Source organism: Talpa occidentalis, unplaced genomic scaffold (genome assembly GCF_014898055.3).
Source record: "Talpa occidentalis isolate TD23 unplaced genomic scaffold, MPIMG_talOcc4v2.1 talOcc4.2, whole genome shotgun sequence".
In the NCBI taxonomy this organism is placed as follows: domain Eukaryota; kingdom Metazoa; phylum Chordata; class Mammalia; order Eulipotyphla; family Talpidae; genus Talpa; species Talpa occidentalis.
The window spans coordinates 69,948,952-69,970,016 of record NW_023602073.1 but is presented as its reverse complement, the minus strand read 5'-3'; the positions used below and the strand labels follow the sequence as shown (position 1 = coordinate 69,970,016).

Genomic DNA, 21,065 nt, shown 5'->3' with positions numbered 1-21,065 from the left:
GTTTGTACAACTTCATTTCATATTTTAAGTTAATAGTCAATATAAATATTTTTTAAATTAAAGGTAGGGGCCTCCCTGGTGGTGCAGAGGTTAAAGACACAGAGCTGTCAAGCTGCCACCAGCCACTGCAACATGAGTTCGATCCTGGCCAGGGAGATAACCCACAAGGTGCAGCGGACCTCTCCTGTCACACCCACTGATCTGCTCAGTAGTGTATTTCAGTCAATCTGCCTGCTCTGTTCCCCATTCTGTCTCTAGTGAATCCTCTCACACACACCCCACTTCTAACCTACACCTAGCTCTTGTATGCATAAATAAATCTTTTTAAAAATAATAAAAATAGATATTAAAGGCAGATAGATTGGAAAGGCAGAAGCTGACTTTATTTGCAGATTAATAGGATCCTTTTGTAGAAAATACAAAGGAATCTATAAAAATGTTACAAAATCCAATAAGCAAGGAAGGTTAAGGGGTAGAGGAGTGAGTGCCTTATGTAGAGGAACAGGATAATAATTACACGGATTTCTCATTAGAAAATGAGAAATTGTCCTAATTCTCAAGCATCTTCAGCACTGCGCCTCTCAGCTCAGCAAATAGCCAACTACTGATTTTACATGAGTAGTTAAGACTATACTGTTCCTTTCAATAATTAAGGTGTATAGATACTTTTCATGTGCTTACCGACATATTTATAATCAATATCTACACACTTTCTTCTATTTTTATTTGCCCTCCATTCATACCAAATAATTATCAACACTGTTTTGTCTTATCTATTCACATTCCTCCCTTTTGCCTTTTGCTGCTTTATAATTAATATGGGGAATTGTCATGACACATTTTTCCCATCACCAATTTCACATCTCTGCAAATCACCATGCACACTCAATGCTATCAGGTAACTTCCATAAAATGTTTGATCATATAATTTTCCAACTCTCTAAATGTTAATGAAATTACTTTCTGACATAAAGAAGCATATATTCTTAGACTTCTATACAAAGTTTGTCCCAGATTTTCAAAGCTCATCACTCTTGACTTAGATATGCCTTGTGATACACTGATTTGTCTGTTTCTTCTCTTTCAGATACACCAAATTCTTTTTCTGTTCATCATGTACATTTTTTCAAAGCCGTTCAAATGTCATGCTGTCATCTAGAATCTGTCCAGAATTATCTACTCCCGGAACTTCCAACTGATGTATTTATTTTCTGTTCCTACTAGTGAGTACTGAACTAGACTACCTTTCAATATTCATATATATTTGTATCTTTGCCATAGTATTGTGATTTTTGGAAGAAAGAGATTATATGCCCTTTTTTCTGTTCCCCCTAAGGCTCTACATCAGGTGAATATTAATTTTCTCAACAAATATTTACTGCTACCTATGTAACTAGCATTGTGCTAGGCATTGGAGATGAAACAATAATCAGAAGAGACAAAGCCGATGTTCACAGACTGACATTATCTATCACTACAACACTCAAGTTGTCTCATTCTTATGTCATCCATGGGAACAGGTAATAATTATAAGTGTCTCTAAGAATGGTGTAGATATGGATAATAATAGATATGGAATCTTTAAGAATGAAACACAGGATATTCACAGTAAATTATAGGGTGTTATAGGATATCAATGAACTGTTTTACACTAGTAAAAGAACAAATGACTAAGCAATTCTCCTTATAAACAGATGGGTAACAATTTAGTGAATTTAAATTTTTGAAATGTTAAATTAATAATATACGGTACTGGGAAAACACAAGTGTAGCAATGAGAAACAAATCTGTACACAGATTTCATAAATATTCAGAAAGACAAACTGTCATAAATTTAACGTTGATTGAAAGTAACCATAAAGTAGTCCAGAATGAGTTATAAATTTCAAATTTTTTAATTCACTGGTACTTATACTGAAATAAGGAATAAAGAACTAAACTAATGTCTAAGGACTTCTCCCTTAAAAATTTAATACTGGCAAGGGAAAATGGCACTCAGCACCATGAAACATGGAAAGAATGAGCTACCCATAAATGAAGATATTCATAAATAACTGTAAATAAAGTAATGAGAGATTTCCAACCTCTGCACAGAGCATGGAGAGTTACAGTATGATGGAAGCTAGTCCTTGGTTTGACATCTTTTGTCCCAATTGAGCCTGTAGGTAATGAGTTCATACATTTCCTTAAATTTTGAAAACACCAAGCTTACTCATCTGCTCTGTGTATAGAGAAGCAACATGTCTTCATCCAAAGTCTAATATACCTGCTGTACTTGAAACCAGCCACTTTGGGTCAGGATTTCTGGGCATATTCCTAAGACTTGACCCTGTTACTCTTCTTGAATTTCCTGACCACAAAACTGTTGTGGAAAGAAAGAAGAGGGGCAAAAAACATGAAAAGCTTATGCGTGAAGGTGAAACATGGCAAGGCCATCCATGTATCCCTCCAGGCACTACTGGTACCACAGGGCAGGGGCTGCATTATGTAGTAGCTACGGACTTCTCCATTGTGCTCTTTAAATTCTAACCTGCGTTGAGTCACGAGATCATTTGCCCCTTTTCAGTCAACCCCAGAGCATTTTGAATTCTAATATCATCTCCACCTCATTGTTCTTCAGCTGTATATACCCATTAGACATTTATTTGCCTTATTCAAGCCATGGTAATGAGAGTAAAACAGAGCAGAGGAAAATGCGCCATATTTTCTCAGTGAAGCTTTAGAAGGAGATGGGCAAGTTGGAGGGAAACGGGCAAGTGAAGGAAGACCTCACTTAGCCTCGCCTGATGAGGGCATAAAGCTCTGTGACGTGGCCGGCACGCGCAGGTCTGGTTGGCTGGGGGTTTCACAGCGGCTGTGGGAAGGTGGACCGCGGCTGCGCTCCAGCTCCGCAGCCTGCCCAGCATTAACATCAGGGCTCCGGATCCAGGGTAAGCATTTGGGACGCCAAGGAGGTGGGATGAGGTGGGGGATCTTCTGCTCCTCTGTGCTTCTTCTGTCTGGCACATGGCTGGTATCGTGCAGAAGGACAGTATTCAGTTTGGTCACTTAGCATTGATTCCCCCAAAGACTTTCAACGTGCCTTTCTGTTTATCCTGTTGGAACCTCTGCCTATCTTGAAGGGCAATTCTGTTTACACTTTGAGTCATAGCAGAAGCCTGAAGTCATTTCTAAATCTTGCCTTTTGTGAGGTCAAATTAATAATTTCCATTCCTTTTACAAATGTTTTGTTATTAGTGTGTGTTAACTCTCTGAAATATGGCTGTTGACTTTTCTGGACTCATGCCATTTAACCGATTTCGAGAAAAAGACACAATTCTATGTGGTCAATAGTTGTTATGGGGGTGTTTAGTTAGAGGCTCTCTTCCGGATGCTGGAGCCTGGTCCAGGCACAACCTGCTGCCCTGTGATCTCTGGCTTGACTTTCTCCCTCTTTTCCTGCAGAGCCACTTTCTCCTTGCCTAAGACTTTCCTTTCCATTCCATAGCTGGCACCCCTCATCCTAGGCAGCAGCCTTACGCCCTTGGGCTTTTCCTCCCTGGAATACTTTGGGGCCTTCCTATGGCGATCTGGGGTACCCTGCCTTTACCCCAGATGCCAGACCTATGGTCACTTACCCTGACTCTCCTCCTTCCTAGAGGAAGAAGGTCCCTTTCTGACCCATCAGACTCCAGCTCCAGCATCTCTGCTAAATTGCAGCCCAGCAGGGGTGTGAGAGGTGCAGGGGCAGGACCTTCATCCCACAAGCAGCCCTAAAGAGGGCAGCTGCCCAGTCACTTCCACAGGTACCAGCAGCATCACCAACCCTGGAGGACTGGCTAAACCCAGCCACAGGCCAGAGTAAAGTGAAGAATATCCTCTCTATCAGTCCAGCAACCTGAACTCAACTGAGGAAGTAAGGTCTCCCCAGCCCCCTACAGAAGACAGCTTTTAAATCAGCGAGATGGGAAAATTACAGAAATTCGTCATTCCTGATGTCTGTTTTGTTCATGTTATATAGTTGAACAACCAAAGATGGAAAAGCAAATACTAAACTTAAGTAAACACTAAAAATTTAGTTTTTTTATTATTTTTGTCTATTCTTATGTTATTATGTGTTAAAAGAAAGCAAATGATTAATAAGTGAAGCTTAGGGCCTCCCTGGTGGCGCAGTGGTTGAGCGCTGGGTTGCGAAGCTGCCCGCAGCCTCTGCAGCGCCGGTTCAATCCCCAGCTGCTCCTCGGCCACCGGAGGAGGGTCCCACATGGCGCCCAGACCTCTCCTGCCGCCCGCTGCTCCCCTCAGCAGTGTGCTTCGGTCCTTCTGCCTGCTCTGCTCCCTGCTCTGGCTCTGGTGAATTCTCTCACCCTCCCGCGCTTCTGACTGTACACAGTGCTTGTATAAATAAATAAATAAATAAATAAATAAATAAATAAATAAATAAATCTTAAAAAAAAAAAAAAAAATAAGTGAAGCTTAAAAGCGGAAAGAAAAGGAAGAAGGGAAGGGAAGGAGAAAGGAGGAAAAAGGAAGGAAGGAAAATAGAACTTACTATTAATCAAGAGCAGCTCTACAAAAAGAAATGAAAATAACTTTGGTGTGTATTCCATTTTGTTTGACATAATTCAGAAGCAGAGGGGGGAAAACAATTTAAAAATAATGAGAACAGTACAAATATGCATTTAAAGAAATCAGCATTTCTAACTGATGAAGACCTAAATAAAATTATGCTGGGCAAAGATCAGTCACCCACCTTCTCCTAGTGTTCTTCCAAAGCCTCTTAGACACAACTAAAAATTACCACCAAGTTAGAGAATTGGTGGCAGCAAATGTAAACATTCTCCTAGAAGTTCAAACTTAAGTTTCAGTACATATGTGAAAGTTTTCCAAAATTCCTAGATTCTTGGAAATTGGAACAAAAAACAAAAATTTGCCTTGTAGTAACATACAAGTGCAAAACATCAGATTAAAATCACAGCTTATACTGTATTTTATATTTCATAACATATGAACACATTTAGCATGTGTTATATACTGTCCACATGGTACATGACAGTCTGATTATTTGTACAAGGTAATGTGATTTTTTTTTTTTTCCCCAAGAAACCCTGTCAAATCTCAAGATCTGGAGTTCAAATCTATGGCACAATCATTGCAGACATGCAGTTTGTCTATGTTTCTCTAAATTGATTTCTACCTTTTAATTTGAAATTACACAAAAACTACTATTCCCATTTTTACCAAATTTACTTTCTGGTTTTTTGGTTTCTTTCCACTTAAATTTACCATACCTTTAGATTTAATGTCAACAAAATTAGCCATGATCAAATGCTTAAGTGAAAATAATTTGTCTCCTTAAAAAAAAATTACCTGTTCTAAAAAGCGTAAAATTTGTGGAGACCTAGATAAGGAGAGTAAAGTCTTAGAAATGTAACATGTGCTGCAATATCCCAAGAGTTAGCCAACTAATAGTTATTAACCGTCTTTAAGAAGCTTGCTTCTTTGTTAGTTTTTGAAGGAAATGCCAGATCATGGAAATGATACAGGGCAGCAAGGGGCACTAAGACCAGTCAAGGCTACTGCCCAAATATTTTACTGGCCACTGAGTTCCTCAAGCACGCGCACAATTTCAAGACTATTCAGGTTCAGAGAATAAATATAATTGAATTTACTTAACAAACCAGGGAAAACAAAGAGTTCCTGAGGCCAAAAATGGCCGTTTACCTCACTGGAAGCAGTGTCCAGTGTTTTCAAGTCTAAACACAAACGCTCCCAAGATAGTGTCTTCCTACCCCTGAGGACACAGAACTCCTCCCCTGAACTAAAGGCCACACTCTCAAAATGGCCTCTTTCCACGGACCTGGAGCACCAGCACCTAGACTATAGGCCGATTTCAACTCACAAAGATACCAGAAGACAATAGGAGATCCTCACCAGAGCTGCCGAAATGCACCAGCACAGCACCAGACAAGCAACGCTCAAAACAGCAACTGCAGCAGCCGGACGACCCAATAAACAACAGTCACACTCACCGGGTTCAGCGAGGCGCTCAGCTCTGGGTCTTCGCCATCCCTACCAGGCTGTAACAGCAGCTAAACTGGGAACCATTTCAGTTACTCGCTTACCTGCAAAGCCTCCGAACTCTTCCTCTGAGGTTGGCGGCTGGAAGCTTCTCCGTGTCCTTCAGAGGCCTGCAACAGCTTTTACATGACCTTGGTGGGAGCAGAAATGGCCGAAGATTGGAAAATGCTGATATCTTGAATGCTGAATCCTGGGGGCTGCTTCTCCCCTCCCTTACATTTCTTATCTGAGTCTCCACCCACACTGATACTTTGTATTTTCCCATGGCTGGGGCTATCAATCCTCATCAGCACCCCCCCCAGGGGGTACCACCTGTAACATTCTTTGGCTTTAGTCCCCTGTTACAGAAAACAGACTGATCTCAAAAGTTTATGGTCTTGGTCCTCCCCGGTGGCGCAGCGGTTGAGCGCTGGGTTGCAAAGCTGCCCACGGCCTCTGCTGCGCTGGTTCGATCCCCGGCTGCTCCCCGGCCACCGGAGGGTCCCACATGGCGCGCAGACCTCTCCTGCCGCCCACTGCTCCCCTCAGCAGTGTACTTCGTTCCTTCTGCCTGCTCTGCTCCCCGCTCTGGCTCTGGTGAATTCTCTCACCCTCCCGCGCTTCTGGCTGTACCCAGTGCATGTATAAACAAAACAAATAAATACATGCCTCTTTAAAAAAAAATAATTAAAAAAAAAAAGTTTATGGTCTTTATGGTGAGATCAAACAGTAAAGTGTTGGAGAACAATACTAAACAGTGAATCAAGTTTTAAGGTTGTGATGCAGATTATTGATACTACCTGTCTATTCATGTTTTTATTTTAAATATTCTCTTTTTCCCCTCTTCTAGGACTATGAAACCCTATATCATGCTGCTCCCATAGTCACCCTAGGAAAGAACCATGTCATCCTGGTTTTAAGACAACCTGCAAGAAAGCGCAGCACTTTTCCATTAGTAAGTAGCACAGAAAAGAAAAATGGCACCAAACGTTCAACTGAATTTGTTTAAATGTTTGTTGAAAAGAATAAAATATGATCAGTTTTTCATAAAATATACTATCACCAAAATGTCATTGCTTTTTAAAAAATGTTTTACCGTGAGAAACTTTTTTTTATTCAAAACATTTTTATTAACATGTAATAAAAATCGGTATTTGCCAAAATGCTCACATATAACATGTAACAAAGATGATTGTTAGTTGGATAGATAAGGATAGAAGAGGAGTGAGTAAGGAATGTGACATTGTGGTCTATTATAAATTGTCTAATATATACTTTGCAAATTTTTCTCTCCATATTTCTTCCTACAGATAAAGCAGATACCTCATCCTGCTTTGAGAACCAATAGTAAGTAATAATGTTCATTTTAGTGTGAACATTTTGTCAATAATTTTTATTTTGCTAGTAATAAAATAATTTTAATTTTTTTATTATTATTTATACAAGAGCTGGGGTACAGGCCAGATGCGTGGGAGGGTGAGAGGCTTCACCAGAGACAGAGTGGGAAACAGAACAGGCAGACTGACGAAATACACTGCTGAGGGGAGCAGCGGGCGAGACAGGAGAGGTCTGCTGGCCATGTGGGTTCCTTGGGGATCGAACCGGCGTTGCAGAGGCTGCGGACAGCTTTGCAGCACTGTGCTGCACCACCTGCACCAACAGGGAGGCCCAAATAATTTTAATTTGTGATTCAAAACTTTATAGATAAAATTTTATTGAGAATGATATCAAGTTAATTTTATTCCTTATTCTTGTCTATAGTTGAAAATTTTCTAGTACAGAAAAAAACAATGATGGCTAATGAATATCTATCCTGTTCAAAACAGGCTAGAATTCTTTCTTTCAAGTTAAAAACATTTCCAGTTTAAAAATACTCTTTTCAATATGCATCATTAACTTTGAAATCAAATTTGTATCAAAGCTAATTACTGACAGTAACTTACCAATGTCACAGGTTAATTATCATTTTAGGTTTCAATTTCTTCATCTGTAAAATATTTTCATACCCACAAGATAGTGAGTGAAATCGGACATCATAATTTACTATGCATGGTAATAAATATTCATTCTATTCCTTTTATGAGCACACTATTGAGGGCACACAGGGAATGCATGGAACAGGTATCAATTGTCCACTATTTACACATCAGGGAGGTCTAAGAAGTACCACAAATAAATTATGTAGCAATTCCTTCCCTCTAAAAATTTGGGAGCATCAATCTCACACACAGGAAATATAGTATTCCTTTAATTTTCATAGTGAACAATTTATATGAGTAGTGGTGGGTAAATGAGTCCTTCCTAAATATGGTCTTTATTTCTTCATCTAAAGGATAAGGGGGGCCTCCCCTGGTGGTGCAGGCGGTTGAGCACTGCGCTGTGAAGCTGTCGGCAGCCCCTGCAGCGCTGGTTCGATCCCGGCCGGGCCCTCTGCTTCCCCCAGCAGTGTATTTTGTCAGTCTGCCTGCTCTGTTCCCCACTCTGTCTCTGGTGAATTCTCTCACCCTCCCACGCATCTGGCCTGCACCCCGGTTCTTGTATAAATAAATAAATCTTTAAAAAAAAAAAAGGATAAAGGATTTTCTTTTGACACAATAACAAAGGACAACATGGGCAACACAATGTTTGAGCGTCTTCTTATACAGTAAAGAAGATGTTAAACAAACTTTGTACCAAATTGTAAATTCAATTTTGAACAGTTTAGATACTCATTAGCCATGTTTGTTTTTTCTACACCAGAAAACTTTCAAATATAGACAAGAATGAGGAATAAAGTAAGACTAATTTCTAATTCAATTGGAGAAATAGTCACTAATTAAGTGTTTGTACATTTATTTCTGTGTTATCACAACTCTGGATATTTGATTAGAGTCAAGTGTAAATAAAATGATATAGCTCTAATTTTCATAAATGATAATGAAATACTTTTCATAAAGAATAGCAAACCAATAGATAGCACATTAAAAATGAACTTTAAAAAACTGAGATGAAAAATCAACGCCAGTAACACTGTTGAACTATGAAGAAATCTGTTTTTTACACATTTGCATTTTGATGGGCTTAGGAGCAATAGAACTAGACAGAAAGAAGGTTGTATGTTCCCTGGCTCCCCAGATTTCACTTAGGTACTTCAGCTTATCTTTTTATTGTTCCTATCAAAAACAAGGTTGATGCCACTATGATTCTATTGGCACTATAATGACAATCTTCTCATGTTACAACTAGGGAATCACAATTCCTTTGAGAAACATCGGTTTCTCCCTCTTGGTTAGAGGTTCACATACTATATGTTTCCATGAACATCTTTGTTCTCTTTGATTCACTTCCCAGAAATGGCTTTACTTCCAGTGCTGGTGATTCTCATTGCTATGCTGCTTCCACCTTTACCTGCAGAAGGAGGGGTAAGATTAAATTGCAAAGTTTTGTTACCATACAGGCAACTTTATGGGATAATAGCAAGGCATTTTGAGAGTGGAAAGAGGAAGAGTGTCTAGTACACCATAAAGTACGAATTGCTTTGAGAATATCACAATTATCTAAATGAAAGTCTAATGCTGTACTGTCCAATACAATAGCCACTAGTCAGATGTTATTAGTTAACACTTGATTTGGAGTGTGCAAAGCAAAATATACTGTAGATACAAAATACACAAAATATTTCAAAGGTTTAGTGCACACATAAAGAAAAAAACACTTTTATATTGAATAGATAATGCAATGATATTTTGGTCAGAATGTATTTACTTCTTTATAAAGGACAAAATTTTGACATGCTTTGAAATGAAATAATTTTAAACAAGTTTTTGAGGGACAATAGGAAATACCCAGAGATGCTGTTCTATGCTCTGATATAATGCTATTACTATTTGACATGTAGATCCTTTCTGATCTAGGACTCAGGAGCTGTGTGGAGTCTGCAGTACAATGGCATTCACTCACTGTTGGTCCCTCTCCTTAGGAATATACGAGTTGGGGAGAAATAGAAGCATAAATATAGAGTGGAGATAAAATGTGGTCAGGATTTGGAGAGTTTCAAGGGAACTCAATATTGTGGGGAGGATACAATAACGTCCCAAGGTGTCAGGAAAATCAACAAAGGACCATACTTGTTATATTTCTACTCCAAAATCTTGGTCATATAATGTCATACTCTTGTGCAAATTTAGGTCATCAAATTGTTTAAATTTTTGCAAATAATTTACACACCCAATCCACCTGTTTTGACCATCCCCATGCATAATGTGCGCGCGCACACACACACACACACACACAAAGATCATCCAAAAATATTAGCCTTATCAGTTACATTTCTGTTACTAAATGAAACAAAGTCAGTAATAGTACAGTAATTTGATGATTTTGCTCCCTAAACTGCCAGAGATTCTTTTAATTTTGGAAAATAATTTTATATCTTCTTAGAAACTCTGTAAAAAATCTACCCATAATAAGTAAAATTGTCCACTAAGAATGCACTTAACTAGGACTAAAGTTTCTCTAAATACAGACACCATATCAGGTAAATGTTCCCCTTCAAGTCTAGGAGGAATCAGCAGCATCGTTATTCCTCCTGTTGCAGCATGACTAAATATGAATGAATATGTCCTGCTGTTCCTCTTCTGTACCTTTGTAGTTATAGAATAAAATCATTCTTCTTGTCTAGAAAAATTGCATTTTGTGTCCCCTTGAAACCAAATATTGACATTTGTGATCAGAAATATTTTTATATGTTATGCCAGTAATTACATCCCAATCTCAAAACTTCCAACCACTTCTTTCCTATTTATCAGAGCTTTGGCTTAGATTGTCAGTGCCCAACAACTAATATTAGCTTGAACTGAATGTTTTTAGAAGTAGTCTTTGTTTCATTTGATTAACTTACTCGTATGCCAATTTTCAGAAATGTTTAAAAAAAACTAATTTTATTTCTCTTTAGGATCCGGATTTGACTAATATATTAACCTCTCAAAAGAAAATCCAAAAAGAAATTGTAAATAAACACAATGAACTAAGGAAATCAGTAGCTCCACCTGCCAGCAACATGCTAAAGATGGTAAGAGGCAATAATATGAGGCAAGTGGTGTAAACAAGCGGTGTTAAGAGAGGCAGCTGGTACTTGCTTCTCTTAGGAACTTTGTGGCTTACAAACTTCTTTCCTTATTTTACTATTTCATTTAAGCTGTACCATGAGAGGCAGAAATTCTTTTCTTTATAATGGTTTAATGACTTGCTGGGCTTCCAGGCCTGTTAAGATGAGAAGGCAGAATTAGAAATCAAATTTTCAGAAGTTAAATATGAACCTATTTCATTTAGTTCACTCTTAGTCTAAAAGAAACACCCCTTAACCTATGGATCAGTGCCATTTCAGGCAAACAATAGCATACTTTCCAGAGTTCAGGACCTCCCTGGAGGCACAAGGGGTTAAGACGCAGCACTATGAAGCCACCCACAGCCACTGCAGCACGAGTTCAATCCCCGGCCAGGGAGGTGACCCACATGGCGCAGCAGACCTCTCCTGACTCACCCACTGCTGCCCTCAGCAGTGTATTTCAGTCAATCTGCCTGTTCTCTTCCCCACTCTGTCTCTGGTGAATCCTCTCACCCCCACCTCCACCTCTGGCCTACACCCCAGTTCTTGTATACATAAAATAAATCTTTAAGAAAAAAAACAGTTCATACAAGTTAATTCAGAAAGTTAGGTATCTTCCGTATGGGCCCCAGGGACTGCAAATAGAAATGTCAATTATGTAAGCCAGCTTATTACTGTAAATACTAGGATATTTTACAAGTGGATCAGAATTTAGAGTAGCACTATTGTTAAATATCCTAGGTGTACCTGCTCTGACATCCTAAGTAAATATTGTATTAGGTATTTCTTTTGTTAGATAATCTATTGACTTCTCTTCATGGGAAAACTGGTACTAGGGCAAATAAATACACACTAAAAAAAAAGATATTTTAATGCCAATGACATTTAAATTCATTTGGAGAAATTTTAAAATAGTTAAAATCAATCTATCAATCAGATTATAAAGCATGTGCTTCATGGAAGTTGAATCTTCATATGTGGGTTTTTTTCCTTGTGACTTTTAGGAATGGAACAAAGAAGCAGCAAAAAATGCTCAAAAGTGGGCAAACAAGTGCACTCTACAGCACAGTAATCCAGAGGAACGAAAAACCAGTATGTAAATTAATAAATATTTGCTGGCAAAATAATATTGAATGAATAAAATATAAAGCACAATTCTAGTATGCTGTATTAAGAAGACTTATGAATAAATATTATCTATACTGCTTTCTTTATGAAACCAAGGTATCTGTATATAGAGGTAATCTGGTGTCAATTCCATGCTTGTTTCTTATTTACATGCAAGTGTTTTCTCAAGTAGGGTTTTAATTGTTCTCAGCTCCCTTATGAGTAAAAAGGTAATGTATCATTTTTCCACTTTTAAAGATCTGAAAACTAGGACATGGGAGAAATGACTTACCCAACAACACAATCTGAAGGAATAGTGTATATTTATAAAATTAACCAAACAGTCCAATTTCTAACTCACTGTCTTTTTGTGTTATTGTATAGCTGTTTGGTGTTTTGAAATATTTTGTATTTATTACATGTACTGAGTATGTTGACTTGTTCCTGAATTTTGTTACAAAAATATTTAATCTATTTTAAGGAGGAATATTTCTTTTTTTAAAATGGAGATTACATTTATAATACCGTATATGGTTCACAGGCATAGGATTCACCTCTTCAGATATTTATTACCATAGCACACCCAATACCAACGCAACAACAGTCCTCTGCCATGGTCCCTTGGGACCGCCTCCTCCCTGCTCTGTTTCTCCTTACACCTCTGATTGTCTTAACTCTACAATCACACTCAGAATGTCTTATCTTCTCTGTTGATGTTTTTGTATCCTACAATTCCCTCATTTTCTTGTTTAAATCTTCAATTTATATTTTTCTGTTTGCTAATCATCGTATAATATGTTTGCTTTTCTGAATTTTGTGGTATTGCTTTTATTAGCTTTTCAGTGTTCTCTTGTATCACTGACTTATTTATCTGCATTTTCTTCTGTTTGAACTACTTTATCATGGCAATTTTGAATTCTCCAATTATCAAGAAGATAAAATCTTCCATATCTTTGCGGCTGGATACTGAAGTATAGTTCTTTTCTTGAGTGTTGTATTCCCTTGAGGTTTCATGCTACTGTGTATTTTGTCTGCCCATCTTTTAGATCATAGAGATATGAATGTCTACCTTTCCAGTATGTGTTTGATGCTTGGGAATGGGGGGCTTGGGAGTGGCTCGTGTTTCTAACACTGCTGATAGCACTCCTCTGTAGAGTTCCAGACTTGAGTCCTACAAGATCAATACATGTCCCAAAGGGTGGGGGAGGGAGCAAAGTCCAGCATCGTATCCTTGTTCCTTTCACTGGGAATCTGGCTTTCTGGGAGCATCCAAGATCCTCTGCACATATTTCCCCTCTCATTCAAGACTGTGTGCGTCCACTGTCCACCTCTCCCCTCCCCAGAGTGATTGGCCAAGTGGCAATTCCATGGAGTTTGTATGGAAGTCTCCTGCTCCCAACCACAACCTTCAAGCCTCTCTCTTCACCCACCAGTTATTCACTGAAGCATCAATCTCCATGCCCCTTCTGCTTACTCCCTGATGTCCAAGAGGTTTTACCCCAAGCCATGGGACTCTCTGGGTGCAGTACTCTACTGGTTACCTGTATCATCCTCCAGGGGAACCTTCTCTGATGCTATCTTGGCTCTGCCTTCAATCTCTACTTTTTAATTTTTGATTATAGTCAGGTGTTTTATATTAATTATATACCAGATAGAGGAGTTAATGGTATCTACCAATCCAGACTACCATCTCTATTGTCCTCTATAAGCCTAGACTCCACCACACCCAGCCAACCTCCAAAATAGGCAAGAAAAATTCCAGTTCTTGGGACATTCCTGGTGATGTGGGACATTATACTCACCTCCCTGGGAGAAATCTTAAAACAGGAATTTTTCTCTTTATTTGTACTATGTTGAGCTTAGGAAAGGAGCTATGGTATTTGCCAGTATAAACTGCTATCTCTCTCCTCTCCAAGCCAAGCTAACTTCTCTCCAAGCTAACTAGACTATGCCAAAACTAACAAAGCTCCCAGACTGGCAAGAGATGCTAGTTCTTTGAGTAGCTCTGAAGATATTAGAGCTTTGGACACAATGATCAACTCTCTGATGAAAGCCAGTATCTTCCACTTACTTCCTGTGTTGAGCCAGGAGTAGGAGTTATGGCATCTACTAGCCTAAGCCACCATCTCGATTCTCACCCTGCACCTGAACATAAGTTCCAAGACTAACAAGACAGAAATCAATCCTCTGGAGAGTCCCCTTAGAAAAGTTGAGTTGCTGGGCACATGACCCATATCCCGTGGGAGCCAGCAGCTTTTGTCCTGATCATATGGCTCTATGCCAAGGGTAGGGATTCTGATAGGAGGGTCTCCCAATTTCACGCAAGCTTCAGAGAATATGGTTTCATATTTATTTGGGGTACAATTAATTCAATTATGTATTTGGTTTCTCACATAAGAATAATTTGTTCATGATTTGTTGATGAATCAGTATATATGTTGGGGAAAGGGAAGTCCAGGACTTCCTACTTAATATCTTAATGGTGTCACCTTCTGCAAGAACATTCTTGCCTAATTCTCTAAAGAGGATTAGGCCTTGTGATATTCTTTTAATATTTATTGTGATATTCTTGTGATATTTATTATTTGATATTTTATATTCTTGTGATATTTATTGTACCATGTTTATATCAACTCTGAAAAGACCCAAAAGTTTTAAAAACTTCCATCCTTCTTGAAGTCAGAGTTGCCTCTTGATAGGAGTTCCTTAAAGACTGCCTATAAAACTTTTTTAACCAAAGTTCTCGCAAAATCAAAATTACATGCATTTAGTCATAGGGCTATATGTATCTCTGGAAGGATGGGAAAGAGGAGGAGAGAGAGAAAAGTTGCTCACTGTCTTTTGCAAACTTACCATATAAAACCAAGAGCAATGAGGCATTATAGTCAGGAAGACTTTAGTAAGAAATAGTATGCATCTTAGACAAATGAATAGAAGGATAATTTTTAATGAATAAGTTCTCAACCTACTCAAAATTTTGCCTGTTGTGTCTACTCTCGATGTGCTAAGCAGATCTGTCTTCTATTCCATTCTATAGCTGATGAGGAATAGAAGCATCTTTTTAATAATTTTTACATTTTAATCAAGCATGGGCAGGCATGGAAACAGCAACATCTTTGTGTTCATATAATTGATTTCTTTTGTTTTGCAAGCTTTATTACTTTTGTCATGAATAATCTGTTCCTTCCTAGATACAAAATGTGGTGAGAATCTCTATATGTCAAGTGACCCTGCTCCCTGGTCAGATGCAATCCAAAGCTGGTATGATGAGAGTAACAATTTCATATATGGTAAAGGACCAAAGAGTTCCGATGCAGTTGTTGGACATTATACTCAGGTAAGGAAACAAAGGAAACAAAGAAAAATACTTCTGCCACTGATGCTCTAACTATAAAAAGCTTCTCCAAATTATGATCAGCTCCAATGTTTAATTTTGAGAAATAGCCTGATTAGGTATAATATAGTTCTGGCATTTGCCCAAGACTCGAGTGCATTGCCTTAGGCCTCTGTACTTAATCTAAAGCTGTCATTTATTCCTAAGACTTACAGAACTCTTGATAGGGAAGTACACTCTGTACTTCTCTAACTTTATAAAGTGGATAAAGTAGTAGATGTACATGAAATGGTAGTATTTTAAAAGTTTGTGAATTTCAATGAATTAACTGAACATTTCTGTAAGATATATGACTGAAAATATAATGGTAGTGTTTTTTCACTTTTCCATTTGCTACATTTAAAATTATTTTCCCTGCTCTTTTATGTGCTCTCATACATTCCCTTGTAGCTTGTTTGGTACTCATCTTACCGTGTTGGATGTGGAGTTGCCTATTGTCCCAATCAAGCGGATCTAAAATACTTCTATGTTTGCCAGTATTGTCCAGCGTAAGTGTTCACTTGACAATTTAATGCCAATAAGTCCATCTGCAATTTAATATTTTAGGATTCTCATTTATTAAGCAAACCAGAATAAAAAGCTTATTTAAGATGAGATGTCTTCAGAGAAGAGCAGAAGTTCTCAGTTCCAGATACGAAATCTGAAATCCCCCTCACCATTTATAAACAAATGGTTTTTTTCTCAGCACCTAGAGCTCTAGGATATTCCATGTGAGTTTCTCTAGAATTGGTATCATCACTTCTCATTAATTTAATATTGCAGGCAGCTGCTAACTTTTTAACAAGGAAGTGGTAGTGGAGTGGCAAATGGGATATAGCATATTTTGATTTCGGCTCTTCCTGTTAAGATATTCCTGTTCCTGCTTATATGAAAAACCACTGATCTCATTACCATTAGAAATGGTTCACTTTTGAGTCTCAAAGTTTTTTAAACATTTTTTAATATACTTCAGAGTACAGAAACAGGTAACAAACCTTTGTTTGTTAGAATTTTTCACACCAAAAATACATAATGAAGCATCCCTTATGACCTTTATTTATAGCATGAAATGTGCTATTTCATCAAGAAATGTGTTTGAAGTTATCCACAATAAATCATATGGTAAGGTTAAAGAGCTAATAGTAATACATGTTAGTCCTAATTGCTTTTAATGTTTAATTCCTTGCCATTGGAGGCAGGGGTCATCTATAACCAACCTTCCTGCAGGATTTATTTTGAGATATCCAAGTAAATGAATCTCCAGTTTGAAAAGGTTTACCTCCAAAGTTATTTCCCCAAAAGCAACTATTAGGGTCTAGTAGAAAGAATTAAGGGATCCTAGACATCCACAATTTATCTTGCCTAGCTATGAAAGGTGAGTCATCTGGAACCAAGCATCTAAAGTAAGAATAAAAGTAAATATATAAGCAGGGAAAGTAGGAATATAGAACACTTCTGAAAGTATTTCACAATTTTTCCAAGAATTCACACACAAACACTTATATCCTATGTGCAAGATTGAGATTCAAATGCATTGTCTCAGGCCTCGTGACACAATTAAAATTTGCACTCCCATGTATTTTCAAATAAATTTAGTGACTAATAGGATAATGATCTTCCATGAGTTACAAGTTAGACACTGTGAGGTGACTATATCCTGAATATTGTTATTTATCATCTTTTTTCCAATAGCAATCCTTTTTGGATAAATTTGAAAATCTCTCACATACCACCTCTAGAAACTTATATTTTCCAGCTCTCTTACCACAAACAAAACAACATTAATTACAAAAATATCACTACCACCATCTCAATGTCAAAAAATATAAACATTGGGGCTTTGCTTTCTCTAGTTCATATAAGAACATTTATGGTTTTCTAGCATCTTTCAAATATGAGTCAACATTGTAACATTCAGTGTTATTTTCCATACTGCAAACTTCACCTACATCTCTCCTGTCTCTCTAGGGGAATCTGTAAAACATACCCTTAGTCAGCACATTTACCAATTCACCAATTTGACCTAGTCCATTGGAAAATTAAGAGACTGGAACTGTCCTAACATTTATTTATTTATGTGGTTTATTTATTGATTTATTGATTTTTATATATTTTTATGTATTTATGTATTGTATGTAATGAAGTACCATTATTTTACATCCTTGTTCATTTTTTGGCAGTATAGGATTTCTCCCCTTTGGTGTGGTCACCGTAGTCTTTTGTGCTCCCCCGCCCACCACACCTCATTTTCACGCTTCCTCTTCTCCCTTTCTCTTGCCCTCCCCTCCTGGATGCCTCTAATCTATGGTCTGATTTCAAGTGTTGATTTCTCAGCTTGCAGAATTATAGTCAAGGAGACTGGTCAATGTGTGAAGTTTTTAATTTGGATATTATCTGAATCACTCATTAAGAACTATAATTTTTCAATTTTGTTAACTAATTTTATAACTATATTTGGTGACTAACTTGCTCTTAGTATATATTTTAAACAATAAGGTAAAAAATATTTAACATTGTATATTTTAAATTCCAGTGGTAATATTCTGAGCAAAAAGAATACACCTTACCAAGAAGGAGCACCTTGTTCCAGTTGCCCTGATAACTGTGACGATGGACTATGCAGTAAGTTAGTGATTTTCTTCCTTTTAGAATAGTTTATTTCTTTTCTTTTTATGAAATTAGAAATAGCCTGAAATAACCAATTTACCTAATGTCTTTATGCAAAAGACAGAAAGACAGTAATCTCACACACCAAAGAGGGTAAGTAAAAATGTATCAGTAAACATTTCACATTCTCCAGTAACCTACACTTTCTTTGTCATGGAAAGAATGGGATCCTATATAGCATAATGGAACCCCTACTATCAGTGTTTTTGTGACTATGCAGAACCTGTTAATATCAAATATACATGTTTCTGATAAACAGCTCATTTCACCAAGGCTAGATTTATAACAAAACTGGTTCTTTGAAAGAAACAAAATGTATAAATCTAAGGATGTGAGACTACATTATTGCTTAATCTAGTTAGGCAAACATATCTAGAGAGCTCATCATGTTGATTGTCTAACTTTTTTCAATAGTATAATTGAAATCATATTTAACTTCATAATCACTTGCACTATAATTTGATTGTTTTGTGTACAGTTTCAAGGACAAAATCCAATCTTTATGCAATATTAACTCAGAGAACCTATATATTGAAAAAAGAGAAAATAAAATGTCATGAACATAATTCCTAAAGATGTGTGGAATAGAAGTAAAAATACTTGTTGCCTTTTTATAGTTATGATACTTTTATTAAAATTATTGAGTAATAAGTGTTGACCCATTCATTGAGAGTTTTACCTTTTCAATGCATTCACCATAAATTAGCATTCTTTCTACTGAGTTGTATAGTTCAGAATATTGATGATATAAAAGGATATAAATCAAGGAAGAAAAAAAATTGAATGAGTATACTTCTACTGAATGCTGTTTGCAAGAGAGTTTGGAATTTATTGGTAATAAAGTGTTAATTGAAAAATTTTAAACCAAAGAGTGATAAGGTCAGAATCATATTTTATAGAAAAGTCTCTAGTAATAACCTGAGGGACCGGTTGCATGAAAATCTACTAGAAAACTGTTGAAAATGTGGATTTTAAAAAAATGGATGTTTTTAATATATTATAGCAAAATGAATGAAGAGAAATGGACAGGGTAAAAAGACAATAGAATAGGCAGGATTTGTTACCTGTGCTGGTCAGAAGTAGAAAAGCTGTTAAGAATGATTCACTACCTGACCTAAAATATTGAGTAGTCAGAGCACTCTTTTACTAAGATTTGGGAGGGATGGAATAATTACTCATTGTCAGGCTTGTGGGTAATCTGATGAGTTTAGATTTATCTGTTGAGTTTGGGGCCCATGGAGAGCATACAAGAAGAAATATCAAAAGGAGAAGAGACATGTTATCTTTGTTTACATCATTATCTGCCCACAGATAACATTTTCTCCAAAAAGAAAGCATTGTAGACTAATTTATTGCTGTCCATGATGGACATGTTCTCTATCAGCAGGTGTCTTGTAACTAGCCATTAGCCACATGTGACCTTTGACCATTTGAAGTATGACTAGTAAGAGTAAGGGAATTCTTACTAGTAAGTACTCTTACTAGTAAGAGTAAGGAAATTTTGAGATTATCTAAGTTAGAATAATTTAAATGACTACATGTGACTAGTGATTCCTATTTTAGAATCTGCATGTTTGGATTTATTTATAGTGATTTAGTCTTTGCTAAAGGAGAAAAGTAGGTCAATTTATTTAAAAACATATCACCAAAAAAGGATGGATTTATCAGTGAACTCAACTAAGACATCTTGTATTCCCCTCAAGAAGCAAATGTCAGTGTAAATGATACTGACTTATTTGTCCAGTCCTAGCCCCTCATACACTTTGAATGTATAGATTGTTTTGTACTAAGAAAATGATAATGACATAACTATTGTGTTTTTATTAACAGCCAATAATTGTGAGTATGAAGATCTCCTTAGTAACTGTAATTCCTTGAAGACAACAGCTGGTTGTGAACATGACTTGCTCAAGGAAAAGTGCAAGGCCACTTGTCTCTGTGAAAACAAAATTTACTGAAATGCCTATGTCCATTGAACAGAACTAGGCAGAGAAAGGCTGCATCATTGAAATGCTAAATGCCAAAGGGGAAATTGTAGACATTTTAGTTACAAATTCGATTACAAAAAAGGAATGCATCTTTTTCTCTTGGATCCTTACGGGATCTCTTTCATACAAGGATTTATGACAACAGCAGGGCATATGATGAGATGACAACTTTAGGCTTTGATATAAATTTGGTACTTTAAGCTTAATGAATTGGATAAAGTTGAGGATTTTGAAATTTATACAACCATGAGACTTAGGTCATAAAAATTTTGATGAAAATGAAGAATTACATGATTCCTGAAGCAACATGCCAAAAAAGGAGAACACCATTGTCACTTCAACTACACCATTTTTCACCTGTATAAAGAAAAAACTGAAAGACTGACATCTCTTTTTGTTGTATGGCCTCCTTTTTAAACAAAAGTACTTAGCTTTTAGAATAAACAACTTATTTTAAGACTCACATGTATGTATACAATTCTTGTGTGATAATTTGTAGTGTAATTAACTCCAAAGAGATAAACGATCATACGTAACAAAGTTTCCAAAATATTTACCTATAACATTAAATTTTAACAAAAAATGAATCAGTTCAACTCTTAGTTACTTTTAGCTTTTTGACATTTTGATCTCCTCCTCATTAGTTTGGCTGCAGATTTAAAAAAGAGGGCATTATTTTACAACACACACAAATAATACCATCAAGGACAAAAAAGTAAGAGCAAAAATAAATATTCTACCACTGATAAATCTTTGTTTATATTCTCATTTAAGATTGATAACAGCAGTTTGAAGCAGATTCTGC

The 21,065-nt window shown here is 36.9% G+C and overlaps 1 protein-coding gene across 2 annotated transcripts; it reads left to right on the top strand.

Annotated features, from left to right (window-relative positions):
- Window positions 1-2,823: 2,823 nt before the first annotated feature.
- Window positions 2,824-20,756, top strand: LOC119252551 (cysteine-rich secretory protein 2-like). Of its 2 annotated transcripts, XM_037519855.2 has the most exons (10): window positions 2,824-2,930; window positions 6,890-6,994; window positions 7,350-7,386; window positions 9,370-9,440; window positions 10,973-11,089; window positions 12,130-12,217; window positions 15,424-15,569; window positions 16,017-16,114; window positions 18,139-18,227; window positions 20,103-20,756. In XM_037519855.2, exons 4-10 carry the CDS (start codon window positions 9,372-9,374, stop codon window positions 20,228-20,230), a joined length of 735 nt encoding a protein of 244 aa, XP_037375752.1. In that variant the 5' UTR covers window positions 2,824-2,930; window positions 6,890-6,994; window positions 7,350-7,386; window positions 9,370-9,371; the 3' UTR covers window positions 20,231-20,756. The 2 variants fall into 2 exon arrangements, with proteins under 2 accessions (XP_037375752.1, XP_054554832.1); XM_054698857.1 differs by lacking the exon at window positions 2,824-2,930 and having other exon boundaries at window positions 6,901-6,994; window positions 7,336-7,386.
- Window positions 20,757-21,065: the final 309 nt, after the last annotated feature.

Excerpts from the sequence above, each read along its gene's own strand:
- LOC119252551 (XM_037519855.2), top strand. The coding sequence starts at position 9,372 with ATGGCTTTACTTCCAGTGCTGGTGATTCTCATTGCTATGCTGCTTCCA. Across the intron at positions 15,570-16,016 it reads TTGTTGGACATTATACTCAG|CTTGTTTGGTACTCATCTTA; the intron begins GTAAGGAAACAA and ends ATTCCCTTGTAG. Across the intron at positions 16,115-18,138 it reads GTTTGCCAGTATTGTCCAGC|TGGTAATATTCTGAGCAAAA; the intron begins GTAAGTGTTCAC and ends TTTAAATTCCAG.